The sequence below is a fragment of the Piliocolobus tephrosceles genome, chromosome 5 (assembly GCF_002776525.5).
Source record: "Piliocolobus tephrosceles isolate RC106 chromosome 5, ASM277652v3, whole genome shotgun sequence".
NCBI classification, from domain to species: Eukaryota; Metazoa; Chordata; class Mammalia; order Primates; family Cercopithecidae; genus Piliocolobus; species Piliocolobus tephrosceles.
Genome location: NC_045438.1, coordinates 98,906,063 through 98,922,446, shown reverse-complemented (window position 1 = coordinate 98,922,446; position 16,384 = coordinate 98,906,063). Strand labels below are relative to the sequence as shown.

Genomic DNA, 16,384 nt, shown 5'->3' with positions numbered 1-16,384 from the left:
TGAGACAGGGATTTGCTCTGTCACTCAGGCTGCAGTGCAGTGGTGTGATCATGGCTCACTGCAGCCTTAACCTCCCCACCTCAAGTGATTCCCCCCGCCTCAACCTCCCTAGTACCTGCGACCACAGGCATGCACTACCACACCTGGCTAATTTTTTTTTTTTTTTTTGAGATAGAGTCTCGCTCTGTTGCCCAGGCTGGAATTTAGTGGCATGATCTCAGCTCACCAAAACCTCTGCCTCCCGGGTTCAAGTGATTCTCCTGCCTCAGCCTCCCAAGTAGCTGGGATTACAGGCACACGCCACCATGCCCAGCTAATTTTTGTATTTTCAGTAGAGATGGGGTTTCACTATGTTGGCCAGGCTGGTCTCAAACTCCTAACCCCAGATGATCCACCTGCCTAAACTTCCCAAAGTGCTGGGATTACAGGCATGAGCTGTGCCCAGCCACACCTGGCTAATTTTTAAATTTTTTGTAGAGAGCCAGTCTCACCATGTTGTCCAGACTGGTCTCGAACTCCTGGGCTCAAGTGATCCTCCTGCCCTGGCCTTCCAAAGTGTGAGGATTATAGGCATGAGCCACCACACCCAGCCTACTATGTTTGTTTGTTGTAGCTAGGGCTACAGGCATGTACCACCATGCCCTGCTAGTTTTTGTTTTGTAGAGATGGCGTCTCACTATGTTGCCCAGGCTGGGCTTGAACTCCTGGCCTCAAGCAGTCCTCCTGCCTCAGCCTCCCAAAGTGTGGTGAGCCAATATGCTCAGTGGTTTTTAACTTTTTTCTTTTTTTGAGACAGGATCTGACTCTGTCACCCAGGCTTGGGTGCAGTGGCACAATCTCAGCTCACTGCAGCCTCCACCTCCCAGGCTTAGCCTTCCAAGTAACTGGAAGTACAGGCATGAGTGACCATGCATGTCTGATTTTTGTATTTTTTTTTATAAAGAAGGGGTTTCCCCCTGTTGGCCAGGTTGGTCTCAACTCCTGGCCTCAGGGGCCAAAGCGCTGGGATTACAGGTGTGAGCCACCACACCTGGCTGTAAATCTGAAGTAGAAGAAACCATCTATACAAGCAGGTCACCTAAAAGATTTCTTAGGGCCGGTAACACTAAGGGAATTGTAGAAACTGCTTCTAGTTTCTTGATCAAGTAGTTGACAAAATCATCCAGGAGCCAGGAGACATAGTCTTATTTAGTGTGGGCTAACAACAGGGAAAATGACCAGGAAGGAAGAACAAACTAAAATTAATGCAGGGGCCGGGCACCGTGGCTCACACCTATAATCCCAGCATTTTGGGAGGTCAAGGTGGGTGGATCACTTGAGGTCAGGAGTTTGAGACTAGCTTGGTCAACATAGTGAAACCCTCTCTTTACTAAAAATACAAAATTAACCGGGTGTGGTGGTGCACGCCTGTAGTCACAGCTGCTCAGAAGGCTGAGGCAGGAGAATCACTTGAACCCGGGAGGCACAGGTTGCAGTAAGCTGAGATTGTGCCACTACATTCCAGCCTGGGTGACAGAGCAAGACTCCATCTTAAAATAAAATCAATGCAATCAGTGCAAGAAGGAAGTAATAAAGATTAGAGTAAAAATTATTTAGAAAATAGAGAAAAATAAAAACTGGGTTCTTTAAAAAGATAAGACTGACAAGCCTTTAGACAGAATAACCAAGGAAAGACTCAAATTACTCACATCAGAAATGAATGTGAGAGCCTGGTGCAGTGGGTCACACCTGTAATCACACTTTGGGAGGCTGAGGTAGGCAGATCACTTGAGCCCAGGAATTCAAGACCAGCCTGGGCAACAAAATGAAACCTTATCTCTACAAACAATACAATTAGCCAGGTGTGGTGGCACATGCCTGTAATCCCAGCTACTTGGGAGACTGAGGCAGGAGGATCACTTGAGCCAAGGAGGTCAAGGCTGCAGTGAGCCAAAATCATGACAGTGCACTCCAGCCCAGGCAACAGAGTGAGACCCTGTCTCTAAATAAATAAATATAATAAAAATAAAAAATAAATGAATGAATGGAGGACATTACTACTCACCTTATTGACCTTACAGATATGAACAACATATGACATAAATTAGATAACCTAGATGGAATGAATAAGTTCCTAGAAAAACATAAACTACTCAGAATAAATAGAAAATCTGAATAAACCTGTCATAAGAGATTGAATTAATAATGACAACATTTCCCTCAAGCCTAGATGGTTTTCCTGATGAATCCAACCAAGTATTTAAAGGAGAACTAATGCCAATCTTTCAAACTCTTCCAAAAAACAGAAGATGAAAGAACACTTCCCATTCATTATATCAGCATCACCTTAATACCATAATCAAAGGCATCACAAGAGAAGAAACACTACAGACCAATATTCCTGATTAATAAAGATGCAAAAATCTTAAATAAAAAAATGAGCAAACTTGGTTGGGTATGGTGGCTCATGCTTGTAATCTCAGCACTTCAGGAGGCCTAGGTGGGAGGATCACTTGAGCCCAGGAGTTCCAAGTGTTGAGCCATGATTGTGCCACTGCACTCCATCACTTGAACCCCTGGGCTCAAGTGATCAGCCTGCCTCAGTCTCCCAGCTTTGGCAACAAGACAAACAAACCTGTCTTTTTTTTTTTTTTGAGACGGAGTCTTACTCTGTCACCCAGGCTGAAGTGCAGTGGCTCAATCTCGGCTCACTGCAACCTGTGTCTCCCGGGTTCAAGCGATTCTCCTGTCTCAGCCTCCTGAGTAGCTGGGATTACAGGCACGTGCTACCACACCTGGCTTATTTTTGTATTTTTAGTAGAGACAGGGTTTTATCATGTTGGCTAGGCTGGTCTCAAACTCCTGACCTCAGGTGATCCACTCGCTTCGGCCTCTCAAAGTGCTGGGATCACAGGTGTAGCCACCATGCCTGGCCTCAAACCTGTCTTAAAAAAGGCAAATGGAGGCTGGGCGTGGTGGCTCATGCCTGTAATCCCAGCATTGTGGGAGGCTGAGGCAGGCAGATCACGAGGTCAGGAGATCGAGACCATCCTGGCTAACATGGTAAGACCCCGTCTCTAATAAAAATACAAAAAAAATTAGCCGGGTGTGGTGGTGGGCGCCTGTAGTCCCAGCTACTTGGGAGGCTGAGGCAGGAGAATGGCGTGAACCTGGGAGGCGGAGCTTGCAGTGAGCTGAGCTCGCACTACTGCACTCCAGCCTGGGCGACAAAGCGAGACTCCGTCTCAAAAAACAAAAAAAGACAAGAAATAGAAGCCACACATACTAAAGAATACCAACACCATGCTTATCTTTTTTTTTTTTTTTTTTTTTTCCTGAGACAGAGGTTTGCTCTTGTTGCCCAGGCTGGAGTGCAATGGCGCGATCTTGGCTCACTGCAACCTCTGCCTCCCAGGTTCAAGCGATTCTCCTGCCTCAGTCGCCTAAGTAGCAGGGATTACAGGCATGTGCCACAATGCCCGCCTAATTGTGTATTTTTAGTGGAGACGGGGTTTCTCCATGTTGGTCAGGCTGGTATCGAACTCCCTACCTCAGGTGATCTGCCTGCCTTGGCCTCCCAAACTGCTGGGATTACAGGCATGAGCCACCACACTGGGCCAGCAACATGCTTTTCTATGTAGGAAATCCTACGGAATCCACCAAAAAACAAACAAATAGAATGAATGAGTTCAGTAAGGTTGCAGAATACAAAATCAATATACACAAAATCTAAATAGTTTTACAAGTTTAGTAAGTATATAACTTGAAAACTACAAAACATTGATAAAAGAATTAAAGATGTAAATAAATGGAGAATTATTTCATTCATGGACTAGAAGACTCAGAAGATGAATTTAGACCCTTACCTCAAGACATAAACAAAAATTAACTCAAAAAAGAACTGCAAAAAAAAAAAAAAAAAAAAAGAACTGCAGCCAGGTGCGATGGCTCACGCCTATAAGCCCAGCACTTTGGGAGGCCAAGGTGGGTGGATCACCTGAGGTCATGAGTTCAAGACCAGCATGGCCAATGTGGTGAAATCCTGTCTCTAATAAAAATACAAAAAAATTTGCCAGGCATGGTGGCAGGCGCCTGTAATCCCAGCTACTCAGGAGGCTGAGGCAGGAGAATGGCGTAAACCCAGGAGGTGGAGCTTGCAGTGAGCTGAGATCCGGCCACTGCACCCCAGCCTGGGCGACAGAGCGAGACTCTCAAAAAAAAAAAAAGATAGCTATACACACACACACACGCACACGCACACACACACATAAATATTTAACATAGAACGTAAAAAGCAAAACTGATTTTAAAAGTAAGTCAGAGTCCATCAAAATTCAAAACTTTGTAACTATTAAGAAAGCAAAAATATCAGCCACCAAGCACCATGGCTCACACCTGTAATCCCAGTATTTTGGGAGGCCGAGGTGGATGGATAACTTGAGGTCAGGAGTTCGAGACCAGCGTGGCCAACATGGTGAAACCCCGTCTCTAACAAAAATACAACAAAAAAATTAGCCAGGTGTGGTGGCAGGTGCCTGTAATCCCAGCTACTTGGGAGGCCGAGGCAGGAGAATCACTTGAACATGGGAGGCGGAGGTTGCAGTGAGCCGAGATAGCACTACTGTGCTCCAGCCTGAGTGACAAGAGCAAAACTCTATCTCAAAAACAAAATAAATATAAAAATAAAAGCAGTGCTGGATTAATGTGAGTATTCATGTTTATATAATTATTTATTTAACCTATTGATTGATTGATTGATTGAGATGGAATCTCACTCTGTCTCCCAGGCTGGAGTGTAGTGGCATGGTCTTGGCTCACTGCAACCTCCACCTCCTGGGTTCTAATGATTCTCCTGCCTCAGCCTCCCGAGTAGCTGGGACTACAGGCACGTGCCACCACACCCAGCTAATTTTTTGTATTAATGTTTATATAATTTGAGGGTAAAAACAGACCCTTCCAAATCATGGCTCCAAAGGCTGCCACCATAACGGAATGATGATAGTTCTGATAACATTAGAATTTTATTTTATTTTATTTTACTTATTTTGAGAGAGTCTCGCTCTGTTGCCCATGCTGGAGTGCAGTAGCACAGTCTGGGCTCACCTGCAACTTCCGCCTCCCGTGTTCCAGTGATTCTCATGCCTCAGCCATCCGATTAGCTGGGACGACAGGCATGCGGCACCACACCAAGCTAATTTTTGTATTTTTAGTAGAGACAGGAGTTTTACCATGTTGGCCAGGCTGGTCTCGAACTCCTGACCTCAGGTGATCCGCCTGCCTAGGCCTCCCAAAGTGCTGGGATTACAGGCGTGAGCCACTGCACTGGGCCTGACAACAATGGAATTAAAACTTCTTTTAGTGAGAAAAAAAAAATCCTTATGCCTCACCCTCCCCCAAAGTGAAATGAAAATACAAATTATAAACAGCAAAGAATGTATAACAAAAAATAATATGTCTAACAATATAGGAAATGTTTATTTTATAAAATTTAAGGGGGAAAGTCAGAGTGCAAAATTGAATGTCTAGTAGAATCTCAAAAGTTTGCCTAGAAGAAAACTCAGAAGGACTAAATTTATCTCTGGGTAATATTTTTATTTTTCCAAATGTATGCAGTGAACGTTAATTCTAAAATCACCTTAAAGCCAAAGTTATCTATCCTAATGCCAGTAACGATAGCTTTTTTTCTTGAAAAAGGGATGGCAGCTGGAGGCTTGAATCCCCTTCCTCCTGGGAATCGCACCCATGTGTTCCTGAGAGGCAAAGTGGCAGAATAGAAAATGCTCAGCTTTGGCATCACCTCCACTTCGGTTCCCAAGTACTGGGCTCCTCTGACTTCAGTTTCTTCATCGTGAAATGGGGATACCCACATCCATCTCACAGGAGTTTTCTAAGAATTAAATGAGTCTGGCAGGTTGTAGGTGCCCAATATAAGACAGTGCCACATTCTCTAGCCCAGGTGGTAAGTGAAAACCTAAGATTTTCCAAAATCAGCACCTGCTGCTCCGAGAGCCAAGGGTGCGGTGTTTGCTGCCTCCTTGTGGCAAAGTGGCTCCTTGCCCGGCGGAGTCGGAGGAATAAGTTCTCGGAGGGTAGAGGGGCCGTTCCTTCTCCTAGCTCCGCCAAACCCACATTAGGGGTACTCACTCAGGCATCCTGCAGCGGTGCAAATGCTAAGGAAAGTCATGACACGACCTGGAACCTGGGGCGGTGCCTCTGGCGCGTAGCTATCCAGGGGAGCTACGTGGAGAAGGCAGGCCACTTAGCACCAATGCAGACCCGGGAGCTTTGAGGAAGCCGGAGGATCAGAAGAAACCGCTGGGCAGGCGGAGGAGAAAGGCCAGGGCTCCCCTTCTGAGATTGAGGCTTGCCGGAGGGAAATGGCACCAAGGACCTGGGGCGACTGATTCAGCTTCTACCCCATGAGCAGAAGTCCCCGCTCTACTCGGGAACTGGCGGTCAACTCCCTCAGGTCACACCCGAGGCAAAAATGCAAGCTGGTGGAAATGTTCTGCCTTCAGGTCAAAATTGGGCGTGAACTCCGCCTTTTCATCCTTCTTTTTTTTTTTTGCGTGTCTGGTGGGGAAAAGTAGGTGGTAGATGTAACTTGAAAGCCCCGCAGGCATATCCAATTTCTACTTGCTTAGTGAATGCTTTTCTAGGTGCTAGACCAAGCTGGGATTTAGGATAAGAGATTCCACTGCTTTTTTTTTTTTTTTTTTTTTTTTTGAGACGGAGTCTTGCTCTGTCGCCCAGGCTGGAGTGCAGTGGCTGGATCTCAGCTCACTGCAAGCTCCGCCTCCCGGGTTCACGCCATTCTCCTGCCTCAGCCTCCCGAGTAGCTGGGACTACAGGCGCCCGACACCTCGCCCGGCTAGTTTTTTGTATTTTTAGTAGAGACGGGGTTTCACCATGTTCGCCAGGATGGTCTCGATCGCCTGACCTCGTGATCCACCCGTCTCGGCCTCCCAAAGTGCTGGGATTACAGGCTTGAGCCACCGCGCCCGGCGATTCCACTGCTTTTTTTCGCAAAAGGCTTAGGCTTAGGCTGTCACAGGTCTAAAAAAGCAATTCATTTTGCTCTATATTGTGAAAAATTTAAAATACAGAACTAAAAATATTCGTGTTACCCGGAATTACCGTTTTAGATATCTTTCCTCACCACGTGAGAACCCAGTATCAAAATGTTAAATCCGCGGGCGCAGATCACTTGGGGCCACGAGTTAGAGACCAGCCTGGTTGGCACAGTGAAACCCTGTCTCTAGTAAAAATACAAAAATTAGCCGGTGTGGTGGCGCGCCTGTAGTTCCAGCAGCTCAGGAGGCTGAGGCAGGAGAATCACTTGAATCCGGGAGGTGGAGGTTGTGCTGAGCCTAGATCCCACCACTGCACTCCAGCCTGGCCGACAGAAAAGTTAAAAAAAAAAAGTTATTTACTAATCCACTGCCCAAACTCAACGAAATAGCTGATCCAATTAAAAACAAAACAAAAATGAAAAGCTTGACACAAAATTCCTTTTTTAGACTATCTTTTAGAACAATTTTAGGTTCACAGCAAGTATTGTCCTCTCGAGATTCTGGGGGTATTGGTCCCAGACCTCCAAAGATACTTAATCCCAGGGTTGCTCAAATTCTTCATGTAAAATGGCATAGTATTTGCATATAACCTATGCAGTTTCCCTTATACTGTAAATCATCTCTGGATTACTTGTAATATCTAATACTATGTAAATAGTTACTCTACTTTATTGGTTATTTTGCTTTTTTGTTTTGTTTTTATGAGGTTTGATCTTATTTGTTACCCTGTTACCCAAAAACTCTTTTTTTTTTGAGACGGAGTTTCATTCTTTTTTTTTTTTTTTTTTTTTTTTTTTTTTTTTTTTTTTTGAGGCAGGGTCTTGCTCTGTCGCCCGGACTGGAGTGCAGTGGCCAGATCTCAGCTCACTGCAAGCTCCGCCTCCTGGGTTTAGGCCATTCTCCTGACTCAGCCTCCCGAGTAGCTGAGACTACAGGCGCCCGCCACCTCGCCCGGCTAGTTTTTTGTATTTTTAGTAGAGACGGGGTTTCACCGTGTTAGCCAGGATGGTCTCGATCTCCTGACCTCGTGATCCGCCCGTCTCGGCCTCCCAAAGTGCTGGGATTACAGGCTTGAGCCACCGCACCCGGCCGAGAGTTTCATTCTTGTCGCCCAGGTTGGAGTGTGATGGTGCGATCTCGGGTCACTGCAACCTCCGCCTACTGGGTTCAGGTGATTCTCCTGCCTCAGCCTCTTAAGTAGCTGGGACTACAGGCATGCACCACCATGCCCAGCTAATTTTTTCTGGGTATTTTTAGTAGAGAGGGGGTTTCACCATGTTGGCCAGGCTGGTCTCGAACTCCTGACCTCAGGTGATCCGCCTGCCTTGGTCTCCCAAAGGCTGGGATTACAGGCGTCAGCCACTGCACTTGGCCAAAACTCTTATTTTTGACTGGACTCATAAGTAGAAGCTCTCAGAGAGGACAATCTGTGTTTCTTGGCAATTTGTTCCTGGTGTTTTTCTTTGGCTTCCTTTATTCTCTTGTCCAAAAGTTTAGCATATTCTGTGGCCTCTTCCTTATTTTTTTTTTAGTAGGTGGTTTCTTCAGAGCAGTAAGCCAGGTGTTCGTGTTGTGGGACATGAGGAGTAATAAGACACTGAGTCTTGGGTGCTTTGGCCCTATGTGTCTCACCTTTGTTATAACAAAGAGCTTTCTTATAACATATTGGTGGACATCATCTTTTTAGAGAAATTGAAGTTTTTGTATTCTGCTAGCTCTTTTGGGTCTCAGGGAATGAGGCAGCATATATTATCAGGCAGTTCAGGTTAGCCTTCTCTCTCTCTCTCTTTAACAATAACTGAGTTAAGAATACTCAGATTGGCATCCACAATACAACCATGAACAGATTTGTGCATTCTTTCTTCAGTTCTCCTTGGAGGACAGGAATACCTCTTATTCAGCAGCAGGCAGACACAGTCTTCGGTCAAAATACCCTGCTTCATGAGGAAGCCTCATCTGTTGTCCCCACCACTGATTCTGACCATATAACCCTTCCATTCTTCACCTAGAGCATCAGCATCAACATCTGTCGTTATAGCTTCTCAGAAAGAGTATGATGTGTGCAATCCTCATCCACTTCAAAGAGATTCTGGCAGCCAGAGGCTGGGAAGGAGACATTCAGTTTCATCTTGAAGCAGCTGATTGTCTCTGAGGCACCATGAAAAGCAGAGGTTTTCTTAAGTGTTAATTGTTTATCAAGAGAAACTATTTCTTAGCCCACATATTCCCATTTCTTAGTTAAGGAACACAGGTCAGTGACAAGCACCTGAGGTTTCTTCAAAGCACTGGAAGCCATTGTTTATGAGTCATGGTTATTGTCTTTGATGGATATCTCCTTCCTGGCTGTTGAAAGTTCCTAGTTTACATGAGGGTTCACTCCCAGTGTTAGGATAATTTTGGCCACCTAGAATGAGTGAGGAAGTATCCCTCTGCTTCTACTTTCTGGAAGAGATTCTATGAGACCAGCATTACCCTAATACTAAAACCAGTCAAAGACATTACAAGAAAAGTACAGACCAATATTTCTGACGAACATAGATACAAAAATCCTCAACAAAATCCCAGCAAGTTGAATCCAACAAAATTCCTTTCTAAAGATTGTTAATACTACCCATTTCAGATTAAAGATTAGAGAATGGACATTAAATGCCTAACATTTATTTAATGTTTTTTATCTTTTTTTTTTTTTCTCTTTGAGATGGAATTTCGCTCTTGTTGCCCAGGCTGGCGTGCAATGGCGCAATCTTGGCTCACTGCTAACTTTTGCCTCCCAGGTTCAAGCAATTCTCCTGCCTCAGCCTCTCACGTAGCTGGGATTACAGGCATTTGCCAACATGCCTGGCTAATTTTTTGTATTTAGTAGAGATGGGGTTTCACCATGTTGGTCAGGCTAGTCTTGAACTCCTGACCTCAGGTGATCCACCCACCTCAACCTCCCCAAGGTGCTTAGATCACAGGCATGAGCCACGGCGCCTGGCCTATTTCCTAGGTAATCCTTTTTTTCCTTTTTTTTTTGAGATGGAGTCTCGCTCTGTCACAGTGGCACAATCTCGGCTCACTGCAACCTCTGCCTTCTGGGTTCAAGCAATTCTCCCACCTCAGCCTCTCAAGTAGCTGGGACTACAGGTACATGCCACCACACCTGGGTAATTTTTGTATTTTTAGTAGAGATGGGGTTTCACCGTGTTGGCCAGGATGGTCTCGATCTCTTGACCTCATTCTCTGCCCGCCTGGGCCTCCCAAAGTGCTGGGATTACAGGTGTGAGCCACCCCACCCGACCTTTTCCTAGGTAATCTAATAGCACTTTATTCATATTTCTCCAGAGATGATGGCATTAAGAGCTAATATAGTTAATTGAATATGAGTTAACCCATTCAACTCAGGATGGACCAGGTCTTGTACTTTCTTTTTTCAATCTGAGGCACTGTGATTGAAATAGCATTAAAATAGGTGTCCACTGTGGGTTATTAGGTTTGTTTTTTTCTGACAGTCTCATTCTGTCACCTAGGCTGGAGTGCAGTGGCGCGATCTCAGCTCACTGCAACTTCCGCCTCCCAGGTACAAGCAATTCTTCTGCCTCAGACTCCCAAGTAGCTGGGATTACAAGGCACCCACCACCATGTCTGGCTAATTATTTTTTGTCTTATTTATTTATTTATTTTTTCAGACAGAGTTTCACTCTGTCCCCAGGTTGGAGTGCAGTGGCATGATCTCAGCTCACTGCAACCTCCGCCTCCCGAGTTCAAGCAATTCTCCTGCCTCAGCCTCCCAAGTAGCTGGGACTACAGGCGCACGCCCCCACGCCCAGCTAATTTTTGTATTTTTAGTAGAGATGGAATTTCACCATGTTGGCCAGGATGGTCTCAATCTCTTGACCTTGTGATCTGCCCGCCTCAGCCTCCCAAAGTGCTGGGACTATAGGCATGAGCCACTGCGCCCAGTCAATATTTTTTGCATTTTTATTAGAGATGGGGTTTCACCATGCTGGCCAGGCTAGTCACGAGCTCCTGACCTCAAGTGATCTGCCTGCCTCACCTTCCCAAGGTGCTGGGATTACAGACATGAGCCACACCACGCCTGGCCTGGTGTCCACTGTGTTTGATGGATGATTGAACTAAAAAAAAAAAATTTTTTTTTTTTTGAGATAGGGTCTCTACTCTGTTGCCCAGACTGGAGTTCAGTGACACCATTTCGGCATTTTGGCTCACTGTAGCCTCAATCTCCCTGGCTCAAGTGATTGTCCCACCTCAGCCTCCTGAGTAGCTGGAACTACAGCCTGTACCACCACACCCGGCAGGGACTCACTGTTACCCAGACTGGTGTCGAACCTTGGGGCTCAAGAGATCCTCCGCCCAGGCCTCCTAAAGTGTTGAGATTACAGGTATAAGCTATTCCTCCTGGCCTAAACTGAAATTTGTTTAATCAAAGGAATGCACTTGCAGCTGGTCTGAAGCTCTGGCGTAGTATGTCCGGCCACAGAACCAGGCTGCACTGATGGTAATACTTCAGGAATCTATTCAATGTATTTCTTTAGCTCTAAAATTATGGCAGGCCAGGAACTGTGGCTCATGCCTGTAATCCCTGAACTGTGTGAGGCCAAGGCAGGAGAAGTTGCATACCAGCCCGGGCAACATAGGGAGGACTTGTCTTTTTTTTTTTTTTTTTTTTTTTGTTGAGACGGAGTCTTGCTCTGTGGCCAGGGCTGGAGTGCAGTGGCCGGATCTCAGCTCACTGCAAGCTCTGCCTCCCGGGTTTACGCCATTCTCCTGCCTCAGCCTCCCCAGTAGCTGGGACTACAGGCGCCCGCCACCTCGCCCGGCTAGTTTTTTGTATTTTTTAGTAGAGACGGGGTTTCACAGTGTTAGCCAGGATGGTCTTGATCTCCTGACCTCGTGATCCGCCCATCTCGGCCTCCCAAAGTGCTGGGATTACAGGCTTGAGCCACCGCGCCCGGCCTAGGACTTGTCTTTACAAAAAAATTAGCCTGGCATGGTGGCACACACCTGTAGTCCCAACTATTCGGGGGGCTGTGGTGGGAGTATTGCTTGAGTCCAACAGGTTGAATCTACAGTGAGCAGTGATCGCACCACTGCACTCCAGCCTAGGCGACAGAGGTCAAAAACAAAACAAAATAAAACAAAAAAACTATAGCAAACATCCAGAAGACTGTGTAGAGCAATGAATGTCTCTCAAGCCAGCAATCTTTTTCTCTTTATTTTTCACGCCAGGTGGGTAGTGTGCCCACTTCATAACAAGGTTTGAGGGAGACACGTTCAACACAAGGGCATGAAAACCCAATCACACTTATGACTTACAAAAGGATCAAGTCAGTGATCTTTAAGCTGTGGGCCATTAAATACATTTTGTGAGCTGAGCGCAGTGGCTCAGGCCTGTAACCCCAGCACTATGGGAGGTGGAGGTGGGAGGATCACTTGAGTCCAGGAGTTCGAGACCAGCCTGGGCAACATACTGGGAACCCCCGTCTCTATTTAAATAAAATTTTTTTTAAATGTTATGGATTACAACCATTTAAAAAACTAAACTAAAATAAGATTAAATATATCAAAACGCTGTTTACCTAGTGAGGATAAATGCTGTTTCGTCAATCTGTTGTTTCAAGTTTTTTATGTGTGGATTGGGTCACCTTGTAACAGTGACTTACCTTTATGGGTCACGGTTGAGAACATTTCCGGTGCAGTGGCTGACTGTAATCCCAGCACTTTTTAAGGCCGAGGCTGGAAGTTCACTTGAAACCAGAAGCCAGGAATTCAAGAGCAGCCTGGGCAACACGGTGACACCTCGTCTGTATTTAAAAAGAAAAAAAAAGGTTTCCAAGGCACTGAGATGCTAAGAACCCGAGGTGTGTGTTCGGTAGGGGCGGGAGCAAAGTGGGCGTTTGGAAAAAGTCCCACGCCTGGAAAGGAATACACTGTCCGGCACATTGTCTGCTTCAAGGCACGCTCCCACGGTTCAGAAAGCCGATTGGCTAAAAAAGGGAAAGTCCCGCCCACAACGCTCGCTGGCCAATGGCTGTGTGGAAGTGGGCGGGATAGGGGAGTGGGCGGGAGGGCTAGCCTCGCGCTGGCTCCTTAAGTAGCGGCTGCGTGGCTTCCCTGGCACGCTAGTCTTACGACGGTACGGTCAAGTGGTGCAGAGTCGGACGGCAACGACGTTGGACGCGCCCCTTCTTGGAAGAATGTCCCACCACGGAGGAACTCCCAAGGCCTCTACATGGGTCGTTGCTAGTCGGCGAAGCTCGACAGTGTCCCGAGCACCAGAGAGGTGGCCGGTGGAGGAGTTGAATCGAAGCGGTCCTGAGGGATATAGTGTCGGCAGAGGTGGCCGCTGGAGAGACCCCTGTAGGCCCCCGGAGGCCGTGGCCGCTGGTCACGAGGAACCGCCGCTTTGTTTTGCTTTGAAGAACCACTTTGTCGGCGCGGTGATCGGTGAGAATGGGTGTGGCTGGCAGGGCAGGATAGGTGGGGCCAGGGGCGGAGCCTGGGCTAAGGCATTCCCTCCCCACTGCCTCACCTCCAATCAGCTGCCACCTAATGAGGTTCAGGTCTCTCCCAGAGCTATTTGTAAAACCTGGGGATAGAGTATAATTTAATCTGACCGGGCGCGGTGGCTCACGCCTGTAATCCCAGCACTTTGGGAGGCCGAGCCGGGCAGATCACCCGAGGTCAGGAGTTCGAGACCAGCCTGGCCAAAATGGCGAAATCCCCGTCTTTACTTAAATAAATAAATAAATAAAAGCTGGGCGTGGTGGCGCGCGCCTCTAATCCCAGATACTCCGGAGGCTGAGGCACGAGAATCGCTTGAACCCGGCGACTGAGGTTGGCAGTGAGCTGAGATTGCGCCACTGCACTCCAGCCTGGGTGACAGAGCAAGACTCCGCCTCAATTAAAAAAAAAAAGTAATCCACCTTTTGGTGTTTATACAGACAATGTCTTTGGGAGAGCAACTCCTAGAAGACTTACAAAATCTTAGGGCTGAAGAGGGATGCTTAGAACAGGCCTTTTAACAGACAGTAACCCTAGAATGAAAAACAAAACTTAATCAGTCTTTCTATGAGTACCATTTAGAGCCAGGAATCAAAGAAAAGCTGTAAGATCATTTGTAGGGCTGCCTAGAGCAGTTGTACCTTGCTTTTAGTTTCCTTAATTTTTAAAAAATTAAAAAAAGAAAAAACTTTTTCTTACATCTTGAGTGTTAACATTCAATTCTGCATTTTTAATTTTTTTTTTTTTACTTTTGATTTTTTGGGTTTTTTTTTTTGAGACAGCTCTGTGGCCCTGGCTGGAGTGCAGTGTGGTGTGATCTCGGCTCACTACAACCTCTACCTCCCAGGCTCAAGCGAGCACTTCAGCCTCCCTAGTAGCTGAAATTACAGATGTGCGCCACCACGCCCGGCTAATTTTTGTGTTTTTAGTAAAGATGAGTTTTCACATTACCCAGGATGGTCTCGAACTGTGGATCCACCCACCTCAGCCTCTCAAAATGCTGGGATTACAGACGTAAGCCACCGTGCCCTGTCCATTTCTGAATTTTTTTTTGAAAAGCATTTAAAAATGATTAGAATGATTGCCCCATTGATTGCCATTGAGTCCGAGTATAAATTGCCACATTTTACCTATTAGGTATATTTTACCATTTTTAAAACCTGAGAAAAATGAACAGATGGAGGCTGCTATAAAATAGTACATTATAAGACTAATTGCTGTACTACCCAGAGATTCATTGACCTTTCAGAAGGCTTAGGCTCAAGATCTGAAGAATGAAAGAAAGCCAGTAGGTTTACAATAAAAGTCACTGAAGTTAGCACTTAGCAGATGAAAGGGCACTGTGCTACAGAGCACTTAGTTGATGTTGGATCTGGATCCAACTTTTTTATTGAAAAAAATGAAATACCTTCTTTCAAATGTATATCACAATACTAACAATAAGCACAATCTTGTATCCCAGATCTCTGGAACTTGCATGACTAAAACTGTATACTTAAACAGCTCCCCATTTTTTTCCTGCTCCATCCCAGGAACCACCATTTACATTGTTTCTGAGTTAGATTACTTTAGATAATCCATATAAGTAGAATCATGCACTAATTGTCTTTGTAATTGGCTCATTTCTCTAAGAATAATATCCTCCAGCCTTATCCATTTTGTAGCATGAGACAGGATTTTCTTCCTTACTAAGGCCGAATGGTATTCCATTATTAAGTATATACCTTACTTTATCTATTAATCAGTCTATGATAAATGGGTGGCTTCCACCTTTTGACTTGAGTAGTGTTATTATGAAAATGGGAGTGCAATATATCTTTGAGACTCTGCTTTAAATTATTTTGGATGTATACCACTGGATCATATGTTAATTCTGATTATGAGACTGCTGGATCATATGTTAATTCTATTTTTAATTTTTTAGGAAATCTATACTGTTTTCCATAGTGGCAGCACCATTTTACAATCCCGCCAACAGTACACAGGGGTTCCAATTTCTCCACATTCTTACCAACACTTGTTTTCTGTTTTTGGTAATGGTCATCCTACCAGATGTGAGGTGACAACCATTTTGTGGTTTCGATTTGCGTGGACCTGATTAGTGATGTTGAACATCTCATGCCTGTTGGCCATTTGTATGTCATTGGAGAAATGTCTATTGAACTGTTTGCCAATTTTTGAAAAATTGTTGAGTCGTATGAAAGAGTTCCATTTGCTACATCCTCTCCACTAGTTTGGACCCAATTAGGTTTTGTGCAAGCTGATACAGAATCCATAGTCTCCACCTCTCTGGGATAAGAGTCTTCTAAAACCCACCAAAATTTGGAATAGAACCTCTTACTTCCCTCTTTCCAAACAAAAAATGATTGTTGAACCCTAGGAGCATTTGGGGGGAAGAACTAGAGAATGTTTGTTGAGGAAAATGGGTAAATTTTCAACTTACTAATTTCAACTTATAATAATATATTCCTTTATTTTTAAAAACAGGTCGTGGTGGGTCAAAAATAAAGAATATACAAAGTACAACAAACACCACAATCCAAGTAAGCCATCTGTGTTCTTCGGCCCTTAAGAGAGCATCATGCATTTCTAAGGGAGCACCTAACTCTACTTTTCTTTTTAAGACAGCTTCATTCTGTCTCCCAAGCTGGAGTGCAGTGACGTGATATCAAGTCACTACAACCTCTGCCTCCCAGGTTCAAGCAATTCTCCTGCTTCAGCCTCCCGAGTAGCTGGGATTACAGGCTCCCACCACCAAGCCAAGCTAATTTTTAAATTTTATTTATTTATTTATTTATTTATTTATTTATTTATTTATTTATTTATTT

General features: G+C 45.3%; 1 protein-coding gene and 1 non-coding gene across 2 annotated transcripts in view; one reads left to right on the top strand and one right to left on the bottom strand.

Moving 5' to 3' along the window:
* Positions 1-12,275: 12,275 nt before the first annotated feature.
* LOC111547476 lies at positions 12,276-12,376 on the bottom strand. The gene has a single exon (XR_002733146.1). It is a non-coding gene; the product is annotated as a small nucleolar RNA U13 (small nucleolar RNA).
* Positions 12,377-13,092: 716 nt separating this feature from the next.
* Positions 13,093-16,384, top strand: part of DDX43 (DEAD-box helicase 43) — a 22,888-nt gene continuing 19,596 nt past the window's right edge. Inside the window, exons 1-2 of the mRNA XM_023219182.1 lie at positions 13,093-13,499; positions 16,044-16,099. Of these exons, the coding sequence (XP_023074950.1) occupies positions 13,250-13,499; positions 16,044-16,099 (306 nt within the window). The 5' untranslated portion in view covers positions 13,093-13,249. The remainder of the gene's footprint in view (positions 13,500-16,043; positions 16,100-16,384) is intronic.